This window comes from Aythya marila (assembly GCF_965140915.1).
Source record: "Aythya marila genome assembly, chromosome: 14".
NCBI lineage: Eukaryota > Metazoa > Chordata > Aves > Anseriformes > Anatidae > Aythya > Aythya marila.
The window spans coordinates 17,836,660-17,855,304 of record NC_139055.1 but is presented as its reverse complement, the minus strand read 5'-3'; the positions used below and the strand labels follow the sequence as shown (position 1 = coordinate 17,855,304).

Sequence of the window (18,645 nt, the reverse complement as noted above, 5' to 3'; positions counted from 1 at the left end):
GTCTATTCATCAGCATTGCTCCCTACTGAATTAATACTGAAACGAATGAAGAATGCTTTTCAGCATTCGTGTTTCACTCAGCTTTATTGCTTGCCTTACAGTGCACATTTCTAGTGAATTAAACGTTGCAAAGCTGTGGTGGCAACAAACTGGAGACTGCAAGAATAAGACTTTCTGAGATAGGAGTGTTGGAACAGCTTATGAAAGCTGTTGAATGAGCTCCACTTTTAAAATTTGCTTTTTTACTCCCTCTAGCTCGATTCCTGGTATGTTATTTTAAACGGCACAGTGGAGATCAGCTATCCTGATGGGAAGAGTGAGAGTCTCTGTATGGGAAATAGTTTTGGGATTACTCCCTCTCTGGAGAAACAGTACATGAATGGAGTGGTCAGAACCAAAGTAGATGATTGTCAGGTAAGATCACAATTCTGTACAACTACCTCATATTTTTAAACGTCTAACAAAAGAAAGCAGACTAGTTGTATCTCAAGGCATGATCTTTATTCAGGAGCAGAAAAAAGGATGTTGGTATTTGATGGGTCACGAGCTCTGCTGCTGTTAGATTAGTTGTACCCTCTTTCAGTAGCTGAGATTTATTTCACACTGCTATTGTGTGAGAAACAGGAACTTCTGCTTTGTGCTGAAATATAAGCGTAGTCCACCCTAGTCATGCTGTGTATGTGATTGACATGCAGTAAGAACAGATAAGCAGAAAATAGACTTTTCCACTTGCAGATTTTGTTCTCTTTATGTTTAACCTTTTGAGAACAACCTTTTGGACGTGTAAGATGGTGACCAGTTCCATTGTCTTCTAATTACAACTTTCTCGTGTAATTGAGCAGAACAGACTGGGGCTGGTAACAAATGCTGTGCTATGGTGTTTGCATCAAAGCAGCCCAGACATGGGGCAGGGGGATACATTCATGTTTTAAATATTTGTTAACAATCATGTGTTGCCTGGGGGCAGTTTGTGTGTATAGCCCAGCAAGACTACTGGAGAATTCTGAACCACGTGGAAAAAAACACTCACAAAGTCGAGGAAGAAGGAGAAATTGTTATGGTAAAGGAGCACAGGGAGCTGGACCGCAGTGGAACCAGAAAAGGACACATAGTTATCAAGGTGAATTTCTTCCCATGCTTTCTGTTAATCTGTTAAACCTTTATTAATAAATACAATTTTGATTTTAAACTAGAACACATGTTCAGTTTTGTCTGTCTGAAGTCAAAGATTTAATTCAAATGAATTCATATTACTCTACAAATCTACTTCCATCTCCCTTTTAATACAGCTAGACCTGTTCAGCACATATATTGAGTTTTGTTTTGGGAGCACTCCTTGTGTATCCTTACATTTTGTTTTTGTTTTTTTTTTTTGTAGTTTGGAAGAAGAACTTAAAATTTATTATAAACAAAGTTATGGGATGTTACTGATTCTTCTGGCCCATTATTAGCTATGCAAAACATTTGGTCTGGGAGACGCTTAAAGACTTGATTTAAATACGTTAGTGGCTTTTTTTCCTTTATTTTTTTTTAAACTGAAAATTGAAAAAGGCGTATACTGCTCACATGGTATTATGCTGAGGTACTCTCTAGAGAGAGGTAGTGATGGGAGATATCAGCTGTATTTGCATTTAATTTTTAAGGCAACACCTGAGCGACTCATCATGCACTTAATAGAAGAACATTCTATCGTGGATCCAACTTATATTGAAGATTTCCTTCTAACGTACAGAACATTTCTAACAAGCCCCTTGGAAGTTGGAAATAAACTGTTGGAGTGGTTCACGGTGGACAGCCTCAGGGATAAGGTTGGTTTGAGACTAGAGATTAATATTTGTAGTGAAAATTTTCTCCAAAGCAATTCCTTTTTTGTAACACTAGTGTTATACTGCAGCTATTTTTAAATGAACTAATTTAAAACCAAGTATTTTTTAGTAATATCAAGGAATAATCCTGTACTCTCCAAAATTAGGTTTGTCTCTGCTTTTCTTCTGCATAATGGTAAATGCTATTTTCTATTTAATTTCAAGATGTAAATGCCAGTCTGTCTGAAGTCCTTTTCCACCAGCAATTCACAGAAATTGTGTTCGTGATCTCTTGGACTTACCACTTCTGTTCTCACAGCAGCATTATGCTTGTCTTCCATAATTTTCTTCTGTAGAGCTTTTCAGTGTATTGAGCCCATTTTATTAGAGCAGCTTATTACAAAGTGTACTTGAAGTAAACTGTGCTCAAGACAGATGAAGATGATAAAAACACTTCTGTAAATAGAACCAGGTTCAGCTCTGTGCAGCTGTACACACATGGAAAATATACCTAGCTTGGAACTTGTATTCATGTCCTATTTGTTGAAAACCATGGCAGTAAAATTCTGAGCCAGCAGTTTTATATGTTCTAGATTTGAGCTGAAAGAAACTCAAACTATCAAAACAGCACTATTTTTTTTATGGTGGGGAAAATTTGCTGGGATCCTTTACTATGGTTACTGCTTCTCCCCTTTTTCCATGCTGCACACGTTAGCAACTACTGTTTTTTAAGAACAGGATTTTAAAGAAGGAAAGTAAAGAAAACTGTCTTAGCAAATAGAAGAGGAAGTTGCTTATTTTTAGAAGAGAAGCTGCTACAGATTAACTTTTTTAAAAATAGAATGGATGGATAAAATAGTTGTCAGACTGTCTTTTATCATGAATGGTGGTAACTCTGTAGCACACAAAAAAGCAACCCAAACATTTAATTTAAAAAATCAAAAGAAAGGTCTTTTGTTTGTTTTACTATTACAGTATACATCCTAGAAACTTCCTAGAAGAGGAGGCAGTTAGGATGCTTTAAAAAAAATACATTTAATAAATGACATAAAGAAGAGATAACCAAAGATAAATTTGTACACCAGTAAGTACTAGGTGATGTAATCAGCTAGATACAAAAATGTTTGTTCCTTAGTTCTTCATTTGACTCCACAACTAAAGAAAATCAGGAAATGATTTCAAGTGCAAATGGTTTCTGCTTCTGTTAACGGATGCATTAATCTGTCATATGTTATTCTGTCATGTCCTTGTATTCTTCTTTGTTTATAGATTAAACCCAATAGGAGAAAAAAAATAAAATAAAAAAAAACGCAAATACCTTTATGCATACTTTTTTTCAGGTTACCAGAGTGGTCTTACTGTGGGTGAACAACCATTTTAATGACTTTGAAGGTGACCCTGCTATGACTCGATTTCTGGAAGAATTTGAAAAGAACTTAGAAAATACGGTAGGAGCAAAAAAGAATGACTGTCACACTTTCTGCATTATGCATTTTCATTTTCCAGTATGTTACCAGGGATTAACACATTGTAGTCTGTAAGAAAGCAGTTAATAGGTGGCTTTTAACATGTGCGTATTTGTTCTTAAATATAAATTTAGGTACAAAGCTCATATAAAATAGTACATATGGCAGTCATTTATGCGTCTTTGTCCTCTTTTGCAGTAATGCAAAATTTATTTAGTAAGATTTGGAAATGTAGGATCATAATTTCTTTTTCTGGCACTTTTTATTTTTTTAAACAACTGTTTCCCCATTTCTAATAAAAGAAACATTACAATCAGTTTTATGTCTTCTGTGTTACAGAAAATGAAAGGACATCTCAGATTGCTGAATATTGCTTGTGCTGCCAAGGCAAAATGGAGACAAATTACCTTGCAAAAGCCTTCTAGAGACTCACCTCTCTTTTTCAGCCTCCTTGGAGGAAGTGACAAGGGTTTCGGTATTTTTGTAGAGACCGTGGAAACGGGCAGTAAAGCAGCAGAAGCTGGACTTAAGCGTGGTGATCAGGTAAAAAGAGCAAAGCTAATTTTAAGCATCCACCTTTTGATTTAAAAAGTAAAAATCTGGTTCAAATGACTGTAAAAAGTAAAACAAACAAAACCACCACCAACAAAAAACCTCTCTCTATACATCACACTATTTTGATACCACAGTTCAGCTCTAGGTTTGTGTGTTAAGTATGTATTTCTATCAAATAGTTCTTGAAATATTTCAAAAACAGAATGGGAAAAGAAACCACATTGTGGTTGTTTTAGGAAACTTTCTTAAAGGAGATGTAGTTAGGTTGAAGCCATCAAATTGGTTGGCTGGTTTCTCATTTAGCATACAGCATCACAGTTTGAGGCTGGTGGAGCCTCGGGGCCCAGCAGCTGCAGGTCTGCCCTTTGGTTGTAACATCAGGTCTGCAGCTGGTGATCCAATCAGTCGGTGATCCACTGCTTTTGTTAGAGTTGCAGTTCCTAACTGCACAAATGTTGTGCCTATCGCAGAAGATAAATTTGGTTACAGTAGTTGACAAGTGGTGATGGAGGTCCTGGCTTCTTTACAGGATGCAGCTTTACTGAAGTGATACAAATAGTGATTTTACAAGGAATATTTTCATGCTGCAACTACTGTAAATACAATATGATAACCTCTGGAAAGTTTTTAATGTGCTTGTGTTATCACATTTATATTAGTAACTGTTGTAAAATAACTCTGTTATAAACAGCTGTTGTAATAGTTCATTTTGTATTTCTTCTTAAAGATAATGGAAGTGAATGGACAGAACTTTGAGAATATTACATTTGTGAAAGCTCTGGAAATCTTGAGGAACAATACTCATCTCTCCATTACCGTAAAAACAAACATTTTTGGTGAGTAGACTTTACATGTTTCTCTGTGTATGTGGCTAAAAATTCCAATCCTTCTGGCTTTAGAAATGCAGTAGGATTTCACCTTTCTTCTAACTTGCTCTAGAAGTGAAAGAGTGTGCAGGAGTCCCCTCATTGTGCCTCCGTTTGCTCTGATACATTTTTATGTGCCAAGGACTTGCACATTGGGTGGCTCAAGGCCAGCATAGCCAGCTCTCCGCGCCCTGAGAAATCCTCAAATGACTGCTTAAGCGGCTTTAGTGTCCCTTCATGTGATATGGCTGACGCAGAGCCAAGGGATCTGGGCCAAAATATTTTGCCAAGAAACAGCAAAAATGTAAAACTGGATTTTCATAAAACTTTTTATAATGGTTGTAAGAACGGTAGGACAAATTGCCTTGATATCTAAAATCGATAAGGGAATATAAAAAGTGGTATGGTATATAAATGTTAGCTTTTAATTGTCAGTGTGAGTATAAACATATTAAACCTCTTTTAAAATCTCAGTCAAACCATCTGTTCTTTTTCCATAATCCTGTTCAGGAAACAGAATAACCATAGCTACAGAAAGAACGAGACTGTATGTACAAGACAGATTCTTCCTCTGTAGTTGTTGTATCTGAGAGCTAATGATGGTTTCCTTCTCTTATTTCCTTCTCTTATTTTCTTCCTGTGGTCACCTGCCCTTGTTCCGTATGGATTTTTTTTCCTTTTATGATTTTCTGTTTATATCTGTGCAGGTAAAAAGTTTTAAGATCTTAGCAGTTGCTTATTATCATAATTCTAAAAAAGCATAAAACTACTGTAATCAGTGGTCTAGTCTAATATCAAACAACATAAAATAAAGCATTACTGCAACCAAGGCAGTGATGCATGTAGTTAGGTGAAAGTGGATTTTAACTTCTTCTCCTGCTTGCTGATTAAACTTCGAGATGATTTCTCTGATATGTTTTAATGAATTCACGTCTCGAAGCTCTTTTTTCAACTGCAATACTTACTATTCTGTCCTTTTGGTGCTAACAATGAGCAATCACCATTCTTATATGTGAATTTATATAGTGAAGACTTGTAGCCATAAATTGAGTTCTGTAATAGAAATACGCAATTTGACTACAAGTATAGATAAAGGCCCATTTTTTGCCTTGTTCCTAGGGACCATCTTGGATATCAGCTCTGTACAGCCCTGCATTTTCCCAGTACCATGATTTCAACAGAAAATAACAAATTTCTGACAAAGACTTTAAAACAAACAAAACATTATGCATTAGTAAACCAATTTGAACAGTTTGTTTTTACTGTTTATTTATGGGAAGAAACACAAATAACAAAGACTGTTTTTTTCCGTAGAATTCTATCCTCTAGGAATGTCAGTAATAGACTGGCTCAGCTTGATAAATGCAATAGGAAATTCGATGAGCCTTATGTATTACTTAAGACAAAAAGGTGTGTGTGTGTGGGGAAGACATCAGTCCATCTTGAAGTTATTCTTGAGGAAGCGTCTGCATTCTTTTACCTAAAGATGCAGACAAAAAAATCAATAAATGCATGGAGCTGATTGATGTGAACGGAGTGGTTCCTTGTTATTGATCTAATTGCCTTACTGAAGGGTAGAATAGCTCTTAAATTTGCTGTGGTATGTGCTAATTTCAAAAGTAGCTGGGAGAATCATGCTATGCAGAGTGGTTCATTATTTTGATTAAACAGTTAGGGTTACACTGTCTGCCAAGGAACTCCAGAGCAAAACTTAAATGGGAAGAAAGCCACACCCTTAGAATCAAAACTAAATGTAATACAGAGCCTGGCTTGGCAATACATTACGTTTTTGGTTTTGGACTCTTTGGTTCACTTTTTCTGTGGGTATGTGGTTTTGAGGGGAAAGAAGCATGTAATGTGAAAGTTTAAGTGTGCAAAGGTAAATCACAATGTTTGTATCTCTTCTTACAGTGTTTAAAGAGCTGCTCTGCAGGATAGGGCAAGAGAAGAATGGAATTCCACATATTCCAAAAATTGCAGAAAAGAAAAACAACCGTTATTCCATCCCAGATATGCCTGGAGATGTGGAACAGATGTTTCCCCGCGAAAAAGGAAACAAAAAAATGAAAGCAAACACCGTATCTGGTGGGAGAAACAGAATCAGGAAAATTTTAGACAAGACTCGATTCAGCATCTTGCCTCCAAAACTGTTCAGGTGTGTCAAACTCTTCTGGTCAAATGGTAATTTTTCCTTAATAAAGCTGTGTACTGTCTTCAGTCATATCCACGTTGCTTTTCTTATATTTTAAATGCAGCAAATCTAACCTATAGCTGCAGAACAAGGCCAAAATATCTTCTGTCCCAGTGAACCCAGTGAACGCTTTCAGATCTGCTTTTCTCTCTCTATGGTTTGAAAGCCCATCTACGATGTGTAATTAAAACATGACAGCCGTTATTTTTTCCAAGATTCATTCATCCCAAGATGAATATAAGGATCTCCACACGCCTAATCGACACAAACCTGTTTTGCAGTGATGGTAGCGTGAGCCAGTCGCAGGATGACAGCATTGTTGGGACTCGGCAGTGCCGGCACAGCCTGGCCATCATGCCTATTCCAGGCACGCTCTCATCCAGTAGCCCCGACCTGTTGCAGCCTACAACTAGCATCCTGGATTTCTCTAATCCTTCAGGTAAAACAGCAGTGTTAACTTGATTTATAGGATAATTACAAGGCAGCTGGTTTGGGGGTGGAGTTGCATCTTTTTACCAGCTTCAAACATGCTTAGTGCAGTTACCTCTTTATCTTGTGACCCTAACAGGTCCAAACTGGTGATTCACTGAACATGCAAACTGCCCGAAGCCCTCTTGCCTGCTTTTTTGTAATGTGAAGCCTAGGTTCTTTTTACAAAGAAGTGCATTTTGCCACCTATAAGTATCTTTGGTTTACCAGAGCTCTGGTGGAAGTAGGTTGTCTTCCTCTGTACCTATCTTGTTTTATTTTTGCCCAATGTCAGTAGGTCTGGTGACTTCTCCATCCATCTTCTTTGAATATTTATTTCAAGCAGCATGGCAGGTAGAACAGAACTGTGGTGCTAACACAGCATTAGTAATTCTCCATATTTTACAGACATTAAGTTCATTCAGTTGTCTGTCTGAAAAACTGACAAGTGTTTTGAGGTTTGTAGTGTGGGCTTCCATTGCTGGTACTTGTAGGAACACAGTTTATGGGGTGGCTGCAGGAGGTATTTGTTATATGCAGCTGCCTGTAAACATGTAAAGTCAGAATCATGTTTCCCTATTTCAGATGTAAGTTCTGTGCATAATTATATATTTTGTAAAGTGCCTTCTGGCTACGACTTATGTTTATGTAAACTTGCAGATTTCCCCTTTAAAAGGGACAAATATGTCCTATCAAATGCATAAATATCCATAGCAAATAAGTTCCTTTTCTTCCTGCAAATCCAGTTTCTTGCTGTCTGCATGAGTGAGCTACTCATTTGTTCTCTAAGAATCTTCCTTTAATGCTATACAAGTTACTGCATAATATGAGTTATGGATAACTGGTCCTTACCTTTATTTCAAGTTTCCTACAACAAGTATACAGTCATTTTTGAACGGCAGAGAAAACCCAATTATTTCTGACCATGTAATGCATACTTGATAAGTTTTGTAAACATTTCAGTCTTGATTTGGTGTTGACACACTTTTTTTCTTTTTTTCTGCCTGCAGCTGTTGGGTTTTACTGTAAGTATCCTGATGTATGGCATCCTAAAGACCTTAATATTGCATGGCTTGCCTAGTAGACCTAACATGTTGCATTGATGTAGTTATACTCTCAGGACATTAGGTAGTCATGTGCCCTGTAGCCTTCCCTTTAATAAAAGGAGTCAATAGGCTCACCTTTTGGGCACTGTAATCTCACGTCAGGCTGCTGGACTGAGGCTGCATTTTATTCCCATTTCTGCCACTGACCCACTGAATGACCTTTGGCAGATTACCTTGCTGGGACCTTGCTTTACAAGAATGAAATTGCTTACATCCCTTTTTATAGAAATTGAAGTTTTGGATGATAATGTAGCTTGAGGTTTAGTTTGTTGTTTTGTTGGACTCCGTATAGTCCAACTTTTTGCATGCAAACTGGAAATGTGTTTTGTATTGTAGCTGTGACTTGAATCACGTGTAGAAAAGTAAGTTTTACTAATATTTACCTGCTTAAAAGAAAAGACCCTAAAGATGGGCATGTGATTGTCGTACGAGTTTCTATGACCTGGTACTTAAAAGTTACTCTGTGTTTTGGTTGCATGGCGATTTCTTTTTTTTGTTGTTTCTTTTTCCAAATTACGTATTGTGTTTCAGTTTTGGCTTTAAACTTGAGTGTGTTCTGATTTTTAGGTATGTTAATACCATGGTATATATGCTTTAGCTCTTCTGTTAATTTGTGATGGTTTTTACGAGTGCAGGCATTTCCCAAATCATTCAGTGTATCACTCACCACTTTCACTCTGAAATGAGCGCGTAACACTTATTTTCCTCTTTTATTGTCCCCATTCATGTCAGCTAGCCCCAAATCATTAATGTGACCATTCTGGTATGACCGTATGTGGTAGTCATCATAAGGAATCAGTAGAATTAGTTTTCAGTCAGATTTTTTTTCAGTGTAAAGCTTGACACCAGTGCAGGACAGTGTGCCCCGGGGTGCTGGTTCCCTCGAGCAGGGGCTGCCTTCCCATCGCCTTCCCCAAAGCATCTGATACCCTGCCTGGCTAGCCACAGTCTGTGGGCATGGCACTTACCACTGAGGTTATTAAAGGCTGGTCAAATAACAGGGAGAGAAGGAAGGGCTGTTATTACAGCAAAGACCTCTACAACAGCCCAGGGCATCTCTGATATGGGACTTAATGACACGTTCACCTCAGACATAGATTTTTTGAATAGCTGCAAGCTTGGAGGATGTGGCTGAGGGCTTGGTGAGCGCCTTCCTCCTTTTCAGTTCTGCAGAAAACCCATGAATGTCTAGTTGTCGGATTTTACAGAGGGAAAAAAATGTGTTCCCATGAGCTTTTACTTACTGTGCACCCTGACTTTTGACAACTTGTTTTCCCCCCATCAGATGGATTTTGAGAATCAAGTCTTTTGTAATAACTCTAATGGAGATAACTATTTCCAAGCACCAAGTTGTAAACTAAATGTGTGTTTCTTTAGATATTTGTTTCCTGATGTAGGATGCCCCAGATAAAGCTGTTCTCCGATGCATTTATAATTCATAAAATGTGTTATAAATAAGCACGCTAGCAAAAGAACTAACTGCTGGCAGCAGCTTAGTTTAGTTTCTTCAGGTTGAGAGAGCAAGTTTGCAGCTGGATGCAGAAGCAACCAAATTTTCTTTCTCCTCCATGTTCCCTTGCCCACAGCTCACACGTGTGTGCTCGATGGCTTCCCAGTCACGGGAGGAGCACTCGGGGCACTCGTGTCAGTCCTGGATCACACAAAGACAAAAGAGCCAGAAAGGAAAAAGGCTTCCAAATTTTTTGACACACTGGGAAGGACAGTGTACAGGACAGTAATACGCTATGTAGATGTTTTGTGCTTTGTGGTAATAAGCTAATATGTAAGTTGACTTGTGGAATTGCAGAGAGGAGAAGTCCTCTTTTTCCATTCAAATTTTGATGAACAGAGTGTTTATTTAAATGAATATTTATCAAGCAATAGAGAAAATGACCTTTTGTCTTTTCACAGGAACAGTGGTTCGTATGTTAAACGCGCTTTTCTGTTATTTTAGATATTCCAGACCAAGTAATAAGAGTTTTCAAGGCAGATCAGCAGAGCTGTTACATTATCATCAGCAAAGACACTACAGCAAAGGAGGTTGTGAGTCACGCCGTGCACGAATTCAACTTGACGGGAGCCCCGGAGACTTATTCCCTCTGCGAAGTGTCCGTCAGCCCTGAGGGAGTCATCAAACAGCGGAGACTTCCAGATCAATTCTCAAAATTAGCCGACAGGATTCAACTCAATGGACGGTAAAGGCACCCTTGTTTTGATTTCAGTTTGGATTTATTTGACTTTGCCTTTTAGGATTGAAACATCCAAAAGAAACATTGGGGAAGGATGTTTTAATGAACAGTGTTTTAATGAAAATAGGCAGGTATCTATTAAGAACAGACAAGAAAATGTCAGTAACTTACTCTCCCTTCATCTCTTTCATTCCTGTTTCACCTTCCTTCTTATGCAAAAACCCCTCCCTGACTTTACAGCAAGCTCTCTTGATGACAAGTAAGGTCAGCAGGTTAGGAAAACATATTTAGTGGCTTACGATTAAAAAGAAAAAACTTGTATTTCTTCTGACTCTTCCCATGTGTACTTCAGGATTAAAGCATACAATGAATTAATTTCTCAATGATGTCATGTTGCAATGAACTGATACTAACCTGAGATAAATTCTTCCATTTTTGTGTAAACTGTTATGAAAGTTTTCAGAAATGTAAAGTGCTCCAGCTTTATCTGATGTCCTGATCCATACCAGAAAAAGGTTTACTACAGTAAAAAAAAAATCTTTAGTTGTCTTTGCTAGGCAACAGAGAGATTTATGAGGAATAAACTTCTGTGCGTCTGAAAGTGAACTGCTTTGGACCATGCAAATGAATTTTCCAGCTACATTTTCATTTCCTGAATACTGTGAGCTTCATGTAAATATTAATATGTCACACAAATTTATGTGAGAAACCACACTGTAATTTGTGTAAGAAGTGGAGAAATACATTAATGAGAGATTTCTCAAGACTAACATGCATTTAAAATGTTATTTTACTGCTAAATTTACAAATGGAAAAGTAACTGACCTTTTTCTGAAGGTGAAAACTGCAGCATGTTACTGAATACGGTATAGGAAACGTTAGCAAGGAAATAGGCTAAAACAGCTTTCGAAGTGCTGGAGAATGAGGTTTTTACCTCAGAAATGGTGGTGTTTTATAAAAGCTAAAGTATAAAGGTTGTGCTGCCCCTTTCTGCCTCTGTCTTTGCCTCTTATTCTCAAATGTCAGCGAGGTGGAAATGCTCTCACGTGAACACCTCTGTCAGTAATATCCAGGCTGATTGCTGTGCTTCAATGTCTTTGTGCTCACAAACCCTCTGAAGAGCCTCTCTAACATTTTGTTGCAATTCATTTGTTCATAGCTATTACCTAAAAAACAATATGGAGACCGAGACTTTATGCTCAGATGAGGATGCTCAAGAGCTATTGAGAGAGAGTCAAATCTCCCTCCTCCAGCTCAGCACCATCGAGGTCGCCACTCAGCTCTCCATGAGAGACTTTGAATTATTTCGTAACATCGAGCCTACGGAATACATCGATGACCTCTATAAGCTGGACTCCAAAACAGGGAATGCTCACCTGAAGCAGTTTGAGGATGTCATAAATCAAGAGACATTCTGGGTTGCCATGGAAATTTTAGCAGAGCCCAACCAACTCAAACGAATGAAGATTATTAAGCATTTCATTAAAATCGCCCTCCACTGTCGAGAATGCAAGAACTTCAATTCCATGTTTGCAGTTATAAGGTAAAGTACTTCCCATTTGTCAGATCTGATTTCTGGTGTCAAAAGCAATTTTGTTGATCTAAATTGAAAAAAAAAAAAGTGTATTTTGACCATATTACTGATGGTGCTGGGTAGTTTTTGAAAGAACTGCCAAGCTTTTCAGAATGCTTGAACAAAAAGATGTATTGTCACTGTGTTCTTCTCCTTCCTCAACCTCCGAAGGTCAGGCTCACTGCAGTGGCTCACATGACTGTCTCTTCTATAACTATCACATAGCAGGGAAAGAGAAGATTTGGACAAAAACGCTGTTTGAGGAACTTCAGGAACCTGCTTGAAAGTTGCTGCCATTTTCTATGATTCTGGCGCTCAATTTCCCTTTTTTTCCCATTGTTACTTTTCAGTGTGCACTGAGTCATATCTGCAATGATGAGATTTATTTTATTTCTTCCTTTCATTGTAAGGACTTCCTCAAATCAGTCTTGTTTTAGTTTAAATTTCTTTCTCATTCTTTCCAGTCATCTGCTTGCTTCTCTATTTTTTCTCTTCATTTGCACGCTTAGACTTTCTCTTCTGATTTATGCTAGCTGCTGCTGCTTTGACTTTAACAGCATGAGTCCAGCATTTCCTTTATTTGCAATTATGTGACAGCCAGATTGTATTTGAAAAAAAGAAAAGAAAAGCACTGTGATTCATCAGACAGAGATCTGGATTCATGCTGTATCCCAGCACCAGTACAATCTTTGCAAACACCATTTTATAATATCTTCTTCCATGTCTAGCCAGTGTAATGAATGATACTAGTTTAGTTATACAGTAAAGAATTAATAAATTCCCTTAAAAGGTACTGTACAAGCAACCAGGAGGGTTGTGGCTACTCATTGGTGAATGCAAATGTGGATAGAGTGCAATTTCTGTTCCCTGCTTCCTAAGCTCTCGTGGTTTATTGTACGTGGAGAAATGGCTGTTCTTACTCCTGAGTTCAGCCTCACGATGCCATGACTGAAGTGGTCTTTGGTCAAAAAACAGCAAATGGATTAGCTTTTTGTTTTGCCCATGTTTCCAGAGGAATACGTTTCTGTTAGCATTTGCCATAGAGATTCTCTTTCCTGCTTTGCATTTCATGTTAATGCGATGCCTTGTGTTTTGTGAAATGGGAAGATACCGTCTTAGTAAGTAAGAGGAGCTGTGGGGGGCACATGGTAGATTTTTCATGTGAGAGAAGGCTTTGTGACTTTACAGTAGCACGGGGAGAACTCTATGAAAAAAAAAAATCACAAAATAAGTTTTTGAAGCTTTCAAAATGAGAAAAAAGAATCTCAAAACAGTAAATTCTATATTTGTATGATTCTAGGTTTGATAATGAATGCTGGAGACTATCACTTTCCAATGCTGCAGCCACAGGGACTTTGCAATCATTACCAAATTTCTTGGGCATAGTTTGTAACAAATTATGCCGGGATGGATGTAGTATTTTTTATTGCATCAAGCGAATTGTGGATGTTATTACTTAATCAGAATTAAAAGCAGCAGATGAGCTACACTTTGTTATCATGCCCTCAGTCAGTGCTTATTTATAAATGCTCCAAACATTCTCCTCTTAAATCTTTCCACTTCTGCTTGGGATAAGCCGTGTGCTGTTTCCACTTGCTACAGCAGCCATGTATTCACCTCATTAATTTTTCACCCTTTTTGTCCTTATTGAAGTATAGGTTTACAGGAGAGAAGTGGTTCTTAAATTAACTGGGCATTGGTGCTGTGTTATAGAGGGGTTGTTTTGGCAGGCTGACTTGAAAGTTGTACTTTGTGCATAAGGAACAGTCACACTTTTTACAGTTCTCTTTTTTGCTTGCTCACAAGAGCGAGCAGCAGTGTTTTTGTGATGAACTTGCAACCTGGCATCCACCCAGCTTTCAGTTAACCTTGTGAAAACTGTTTTTAATCTCTAAAAAAGCCCCCCCAAACCCTTTACTTCCTTACCAAAGGGAATGAATGATTCCACTACCAGCTAATAATGAAATGTGTCTGCCTTGCAGCGGGTTAAACCTAGCTCCAGTAGCTCGTCTCAGAGGTACTTGGGAAAAGTTACCGAGCAAGTACGAAAAGCACCTCAGAGACCTTCAAGATCTTTTTGATCCGTCTCGAAACATGGCAAAATACCGCAACATCCTTAGCAGTCAGAGCATGCAGCCTCCAATTATTCCACTCTTCCCTGTTGTCAAGAAGGATATCACATTTCTACATGAAGGTAATGTCAAACATGGAGAAATAATAAACCAGGCATTGAATGCATTTTAGCCCTTTCTTCAGTGCTCCCTGATTCAACAGATGCCTAAAAGAAAGGTGCCGTTGGTAAGGTGCTTTTGATGCATCCCTTTAAGGATTAAAATGCAATATAACTCTGAATGCATAATAGAAGTGACTGATCTTAGATAAAAATTAAAATTGTGTATTTTTAAAATGTGGAAAGCAATGCTAAATCACTGTCATAAAGTTTAGGATGAAGGAGTTGGTGAGTATGCTGACTAGTAATTACCCTACCAAAGAAATGTATTTCTCTTACAAAAACTTGTTGCTGCAGTGTTTCTAGGTTTTCATTCTATGTTGTGGCTTTCAGACAGCTACAATGATATAACACCTCCTACTCTTGCTTTCAGCATTTTCAAGGGGTTTTGTTTAAACATTTCATTTTTTGCTCCTTACACTGAGTTCTGTTCACAATTGGTTAAGGTGAAACATTCCCAGCTGTACCATATTCTTGGTTTGGATCTTTCAGAACTATTTGAACTAATTGCATGAAGTGAATGCTGTTGATATCAGTTTTATTGATATGATATTAACGTCTAAGTCAATGAATTTGGGCATAGTTCTTGTGGTCCTCTTTCCTCCCACTAATACATGTTAATTCAGAAATAGATTAGCAAAAGCAATGCTGGATAGTGTGAGTGGGCCTGACTGTCATTTGTGTGTTGCCAAAGTTTCTTGTTTTCTTGCTATTTTGACTAAAGCAGTCTCGTTGGCAGGGAGGGAGGAAGACTAATGTGGGGTACTAGAAACACATTGCCCATAAAAAAAAAAAAAAAAAAGAAAAGTATTCTTACTCTTTGTGTGTGTGTGTTTCAATTATGCAGGAAATGATTCTAAAGTGGACGGCCTGGTAAATTTCGAGAAACTCAGGATGATTGCCAAAGAAATCCGCCAAGTTGTCAGAATGACCTCAGCAAACATGGATCCGGCCGTAATGTTCAGACAAAGGTGTGCAATTTAGAAAGCTAGTAGGACTGAAGGTGTCTCAGAGTGGGTAGGGATCTGGGTTTGTGTGTGCATCGCTCTGTTAGTATTTCATTGTGTAACATACCATTGACATTGACCATCAGAACCAAAATCTATCAAAATATAGCTGATAGATGCTCCGAGGAGTTACTTTTAATGACTGCTAAAACAATTTGCCTTCATAAAGCAAAGGAGAAAAGGCTCAATAAAATATTAATCAGTAGAATTTAGGGAGAGGTGTAGTATCAGATGAAAATAATATATAAACAAAACACATAAATCACCCATATATAAATCTGAGTGTTGCTTTTTAAAAAAACAAGAGAAAGTTCACTGTTAAAAAAAATAATTTTAAAAAAAGTAACTTATTTATTCTAAGCACAGCTTGCTCCACCTACATAATGCTTCGTATCTTCAGGCTGTAAGCAGGTGGAGAGTGTTTTCTTAATTTTTCCTTTTTTTCCTGATTCGTGATATCGTCAGCCTCTGTGTTAACAAACTGCAGAGTAAAAGCACCACGACTTCTAATCTGATGTTGATTAGCTCTAGATTATATTTAGTGGAACTAAGTAATTTCCTGGATCTGTTTTGCTTCCTCCTGGCTGAAGTAAAAGCGCCAGCGGCCCCATCGTGTCTGCGAGGATCCTGATGCCACCTCTGTGGCCTCAGTGTGCAGCCCAAATAGGGAGCAGGGGACAATGAATCGCTGCAGTTTCTCCTTGGAAAAATGTCAGGATAACCTTTCAGGTTGCCTGTTAGCCTCTTAGCATGTCTGCACTGGAGACAGAGGCTGTTTCTCTGCGGTCTTGTAATGGTCAGGATTCCCAGATGATAATGAATCCCGCTTGGTTTTTGTTTTCAGGGCTGGCTATAGGCAGACATAAGAATTTTGATTAAAATTGGTCAGATGGAAGTATGAGACAAAAATAACGGATCCCTTGTTAACATTGTTTAGGGATGGATTCCCTTCAAAGCAGGGGGTCACCTTCATGCTCTTGTACTTGAACTACCCAAACTTCCCTTTTAACATAAAATTATAAAGTTCCTTATCAGTAAATTACGGTTGCTTTTTAGAAAACTTGATGTTCACAAGTGAAATTTATCTATAAATAGACTTCCCCGATGCCCTTTCCATCTTCTGAGGCCTAATGAAATCTAATCATTAGCTGAATTTACTAGTAAATAAATAGTTACCCTTTAGTGTCTTTCTTCAGAATTACAGAAGACATTTTAATGACCATAATTTAAAATGTACACACTAACATAAAATGCATACGCATCTAATATTAGCGATAGTGCCAAAGATTAAAAGAAAATAATTCCATGTTTTCATCATTTATATTCATTTTCATTGCCTCTGGTGTTTGATCTATCAGTTTGTGTTATGAAGCACCAACAAATGTTTTTGAAGAAGATGAAAAATGAACAAGAAAAGATGTTTGTTAGTGGTAACATGAGACTTGCTAACAAGTTCATTACCAATTAATATAGAGCATCTAGTTTTTCAGCGGGTATTTGGCAAACAGCTTGTTTTCCAGCAAGCAATCAAGAGAAAATAACATCATAAACTCGAATGCTGATGATTTCTCATACATTTACTGTGGTCCTAATGCATATAATAAGTTAATGCAATTGCATTTTCTACAGTATGAATAAGTTAAAAAGCCTTTGCTTGCTCCATCAAAATTGAGTTTGTCTTACGGGACATACTTAACAAGAATATTTAACTTGCGTTTGGTTTTTAAATTCAGAGCTTAAATTTAAAAATAAACAAAAAACTGATAGATGTTCTTCCATGTTGAAGTGTTTGAACGAGTCCTGTCCTTGCATTCCATAAAAACGTTGTGTTGTTGTGTGAGAAGAATTTGCTGTATAGAGATCTTTTCTTTTCTGTTCTTTCCTGTCTACATCTTTCTTCCTGACTCTCAACTGTTTTATTTTTTTCCTGTGCTTTTCTGTTCAAATACATGCTTCAATGTATATGGCTCTTGCTTACAGGAAGAAGAGGTGGAGAAGTTTGGGGTAAGTGTAGAGATGAATGCAACTAAGATAAATAAAGATTATGCAACTCTTAACATACTGCATCCTCCTCGTTAGTGCATGCACCTGAAATACAGCATGCATTTTATTAACCCTGCAATACATATATTTTGGAAAACAGGAATAAGGGAGTTACAGTCAATTTTATACTGCAGCTATAAAGATTCTGAGTTGCTTCTGTGTGCTGGATAAGTCCTTTGCGTTTTGGCTTACTGCATAAAGAAAAAAAGCTGCTGTGCAGTTATACTGGAAGGCGAACTATTTTTGGAAATAAATAACGTGGTCTTTACATGTAAAAAAGTTTTAAGCCATTACGCACTATAAACTGTAAAGATGCATTGAATTGTGATAATATATAAATTCCCCTTCTGAAGTTTGAGTCTAAGTTCCAAATTATTTGTTTTTTAGTATATATACAATGTATTTCACATTTCATACACCAGAATCCTCACTGAAGTTTTACTTGTGCGAGGACTGACTGTCGAAATGGCTACAAATGAGATTAACAAGGTTGGCTAGTGAAGTAGCTGACTCTTCCACATAACCAGGGATTTTAAGATGACATGGTAGCAATATTTTGTGTGTTCTTATGTGTTTTTTGCACATGACTTATCTGTGTTCCTCAGCCTATGTGCCGTTGCACACTCTGCTACTTGACTTATTATGGGCATCTGGTTTAAAGCCAGCTCTGCTTTAGTCTGCCAGCATTTTGCAGGAGGACGGATGCAGGAATGCTCCCGGTGGTTTGCTCTTGCTGCAAGTGGCTTGCAAGCTGCAGAGGGAGCTTAGTGTGGCAGAGCCATCAGCAGCAGCAAGCATCCAGGCTCAGATTTACCCTGCCAGCAGTGAGGGCGACAGCAGCATCATCTGCACTAGGTGGACAGGGGAGAGCAGGCTGGGATGCCAGTCCCTGAAGTGAGCTCAGCATCCTGTAGATGCCCCCGCGGGGGAGCTGGGCTACCAGCAGTCAGTGGTCAGTGATCACCTGCACCCAGTGCAGCTCTCAAAGAGAGTGCCTGGACCCCGTGAGCACCCTGTCCTGCTGTCACTGCCTTTCCTCCCAGCAGTGTGGTTGGTGATCTGTAGCCTTTGAACACAAATCAGTAACAAGAAATGATTTTTAAGGAAAATGAAATTAAATTGACTCAAAAAGTCAAGTCTAGACTT

The 18,645-nt window shown here is 38.0% G+C and overlaps 1 protein-coding gene across 8 annotated transcripts in view; it reads left to right on the top strand.

Moving 5' to 3' along the window:
- The window catches only part of RAPGEF6 (Rap guanine nucleotide exchange factor 6), a 123,505-nt gene that overhangs the window by 82,327 nt on the left and 22,533 nt on the right, over positions 1 to 18,645 (top strand). For 5 of the 8 annotated variants that reach the window (XM_082771956.1, XM_082771952.1, XM_082771958.1 and 2 more), the window contains 14 exons: positions 256 to 414; positions 968 to 1,120; positions 1,644 to 1,808; positions 3,146 to 3,253; positions 3,611 to 3,814; positions 4,554 to 4,662; positions 6,604 to 6,847; positions 7,165 to 7,322; positions 8,362 to 8,376; positions 10,412 to 10,652; positions 11,806 to 12,189; positions 14,202 to 14,413; positions 15,297 to 15,420; positions 17,437 to 17,460. In XM_082771956.1, coding sequence (XP_082628082.1) covers positions 256 to 414; positions 968 to 1,120; positions 1,644 to 1,808; positions 3,146 to 3,253; positions 3,611 to 3,814; positions 4,554 to 4,662; positions 6,604 to 6,847; positions 7,165 to 7,322; positions 8,362 to 8,376; positions 10,412 to 10,652; positions 11,806 to 12,189; positions 14,202 to 14,413; positions 15,297 to 15,420; positions 17,437 to 17,460 — 2,300 coding nt within the window. The remainder of the gene's footprint in view (positions 1 to 255; positions 415 to 967; positions 1,121 to 1,643; positions 1,809 to 3,145; positions 3,254 to 3,610; positions 3,815 to 4,553; positions 4,663 to 6,603; positions 6,848 to 7,164; positions 7,323 to 8,361; positions 8,377 to 10,411; positions 10,653 to 11,805; positions 12,190 to 14,201; positions 14,414 to 15,296; positions 15,421 to 17,436; positions 17,461 to 18,645) is intronic. The other 3 variants (XM_082771953.1, XM_082771954.1, XM_082771955.1) reach the window with 3 other exon arrangements.